Consider the following 2,020-nt stretch of genomic DNA (forward strand, 5'->3'; position numbering starts at 1 on the left):
GGCGGGCGCAGATTCGGGCCGGCGGCGCGGCGGGATGGGCGGAGGAACGGGAAGCTCGTCGTTCCGGAGGAAACTCATCATCGACGACACGGAAGAAGATCCTGAGAGACACAAACACACACTGATGACATCACTGCAGAGAGGACCACACATGCACACAGGTCACGGGGAACAGCTGAGAGCACACAGAGATTTGCTTTACATGCTCATTTGTTGTTACTTTAAGGTATTTCTAAAAATATTTTTCATTACCTTGTATGGCCAAAACTGTCATTTTTCTTGTTGCAACATTTGACAAAAATCAAGATATTTGAATATATTTGTTGGAAATCCCATGTTATAAAAGATGAAGTGTTATGAAGGCTATTTAAGACTATATTAGCTGATTAGACGGCAATGCTGAGCTGGAATGCTAAATGTTTGCCCTTCAGCGTTCCCACATCTAAATATACCACAATATTACCCTTTTAGACACAGTTTTTGAAGTAAAGAGTAAAGAAAATACTATACAATACTTATTGAATCAACCAGGGGCCAGTTCCACAGCCAGCATGTTAAGACTGTGTCTAAAGAACTAGTTTGATCAGCTAGTCTTACTCTTCCAATACAAACAAGACCAATCTACCGTTTCATAACTGGATTAAAAAAAGTTATGACCAGTCTTGAAAAAAAAATAGATGACTAACTTTTTAAGACTAGTCTAAACAGTTTATGCAACCGGCCCCAGTTCTTTATTTACTTTTGTAAGACCAATAAAAAAAAAAAAAAATTTGGCTGCTATTAAACTATTTGAAAATCTGGAATCTGAGGGTGCAAAAAAATCTTAATATATATTTACGGTAGGAGATTTACAAAATATCTTCATGGAACATGATCTTTACTGAATATCCTAATGATTTTTGGCATAAATTAAAGAAAAATGAATAATTTTGACCCATACAATGTATTGTTGGCTATTGCTACAAATATATCCCAGCGACTTAACACTGCTTTTGTGCTGCAGGGACACACTGGTGACCTATTTTGATCTCTAAAAAGTGAGTTGTCACTGAAAGGTGAGGAGTCTGCATCTCTGGAGGATGCTGGGAAACACGTCACATGATCAACAGCGGCCTGAACATGCAAGAGCGGCCCCTGGAGGACAGACACACGGCACAGACGCATGGGTGAAGAACATGAGACGCTGAGATACTAACGTGGACCGTGAGGCAGAGCGACCGAAGCGAATATAGAGTCGCTGTCTGTCAGGAAGCAGAGAGAAACACAAGAGAAGGTGACAGACTGATCCACTGATCCAGGATCTCGACCAATGGAGAGAGTTTAGGGCGGGGCTATCTGTGTGCTGACCAATGGCAGATGGGGGGAGGATTTCGTCATTTTTTTTCACAATTATAATTCATTCAATAATTATATACAACTGACTACTCTCCAAACTAACTGGGGTAACTCACATCTGGTGATGAGGATTTAATAATAATAATAATAATAATAATAATACACTACCAGACAAAAGTTTAAAGTTTAAATTATTTCATGTTTTTGAAAGAAGTCTCTTCTGCTCATCAAGCCTGCATTTATTTGATGATAAATACATTGTGAAAAAATGGTGAAATATTATTATAATTTAAAATAGCTGTTTTCTGTGTGAATATGTGTTAAACTGTAATGTATTTCTGTGATGCGCAGCTGTATTTTCAGCATCACTGAAGACTGGAGTAATGATGCTGAAAATACAGCTGCACATCACAGAAATACATTACAGTTTAACACATATTCACATAGAAAACAGCTGATTTACATTCTAATAATATTTCACATTTTTTAAGTATTTTTGATTAAATAAATGCAGCCTTGATGAGCAGAAGAGACTTTCAGAATTGTGTGTGTGTGTGAGTGTCTCAGTGTGTGTGTTTGTGTGTGTGTGTGTGTGTGTGAGAGTGTCTCAGTGTGTGTCTGTGTTTTTGTGTGTGAGAGAGTGTGTGTGTGTGAGAGTGTGAGTGTGTGTGAGAGAGAGAGAGAG

The 2,020-nt window shown here is 38.4% G+C and overlaps 1 protein-coding gene across 1 annotated transcript in view; it reads right to left on the reverse strand.

Moving 5' to 3' along the window:
• The window catches only part of LOC107727064 (son of sevenless homolog 1), a gene marked incomplete at its 5' end in the record, with an annotated part of 47,799 nt that overhangs the window by 12,649 nt on the left and 33,130 nt on the right, over positions 1 to 2,020 (reverse strand). Inside the window, 1 exon segment of the mRNA XM_016536829.1 lies at positions 1,197 to 1,241. Within this exon segment, the coding sequence (XP_016392315.1) occupies positions 1,197 to 1,241 (45 nt within the window).

Source organism: Sinocyclocheilus rhinocerous, unplaced genomic scaffold, assembly GCF_001515625.1.
Source record: "Sinocyclocheilus rhinocerous isolate Xijiao unplaced genomic scaffold, SAMN03320098_v1.1 scaffold7024, whole genome shotgun sequence".
Lineage (NCBI taxonomy): Eukaryota > Metazoa > Chordata > Actinopteri > Cypriniformes > Cyprinidae > Sinocyclocheilus > Sinocyclocheilus rhinocerous.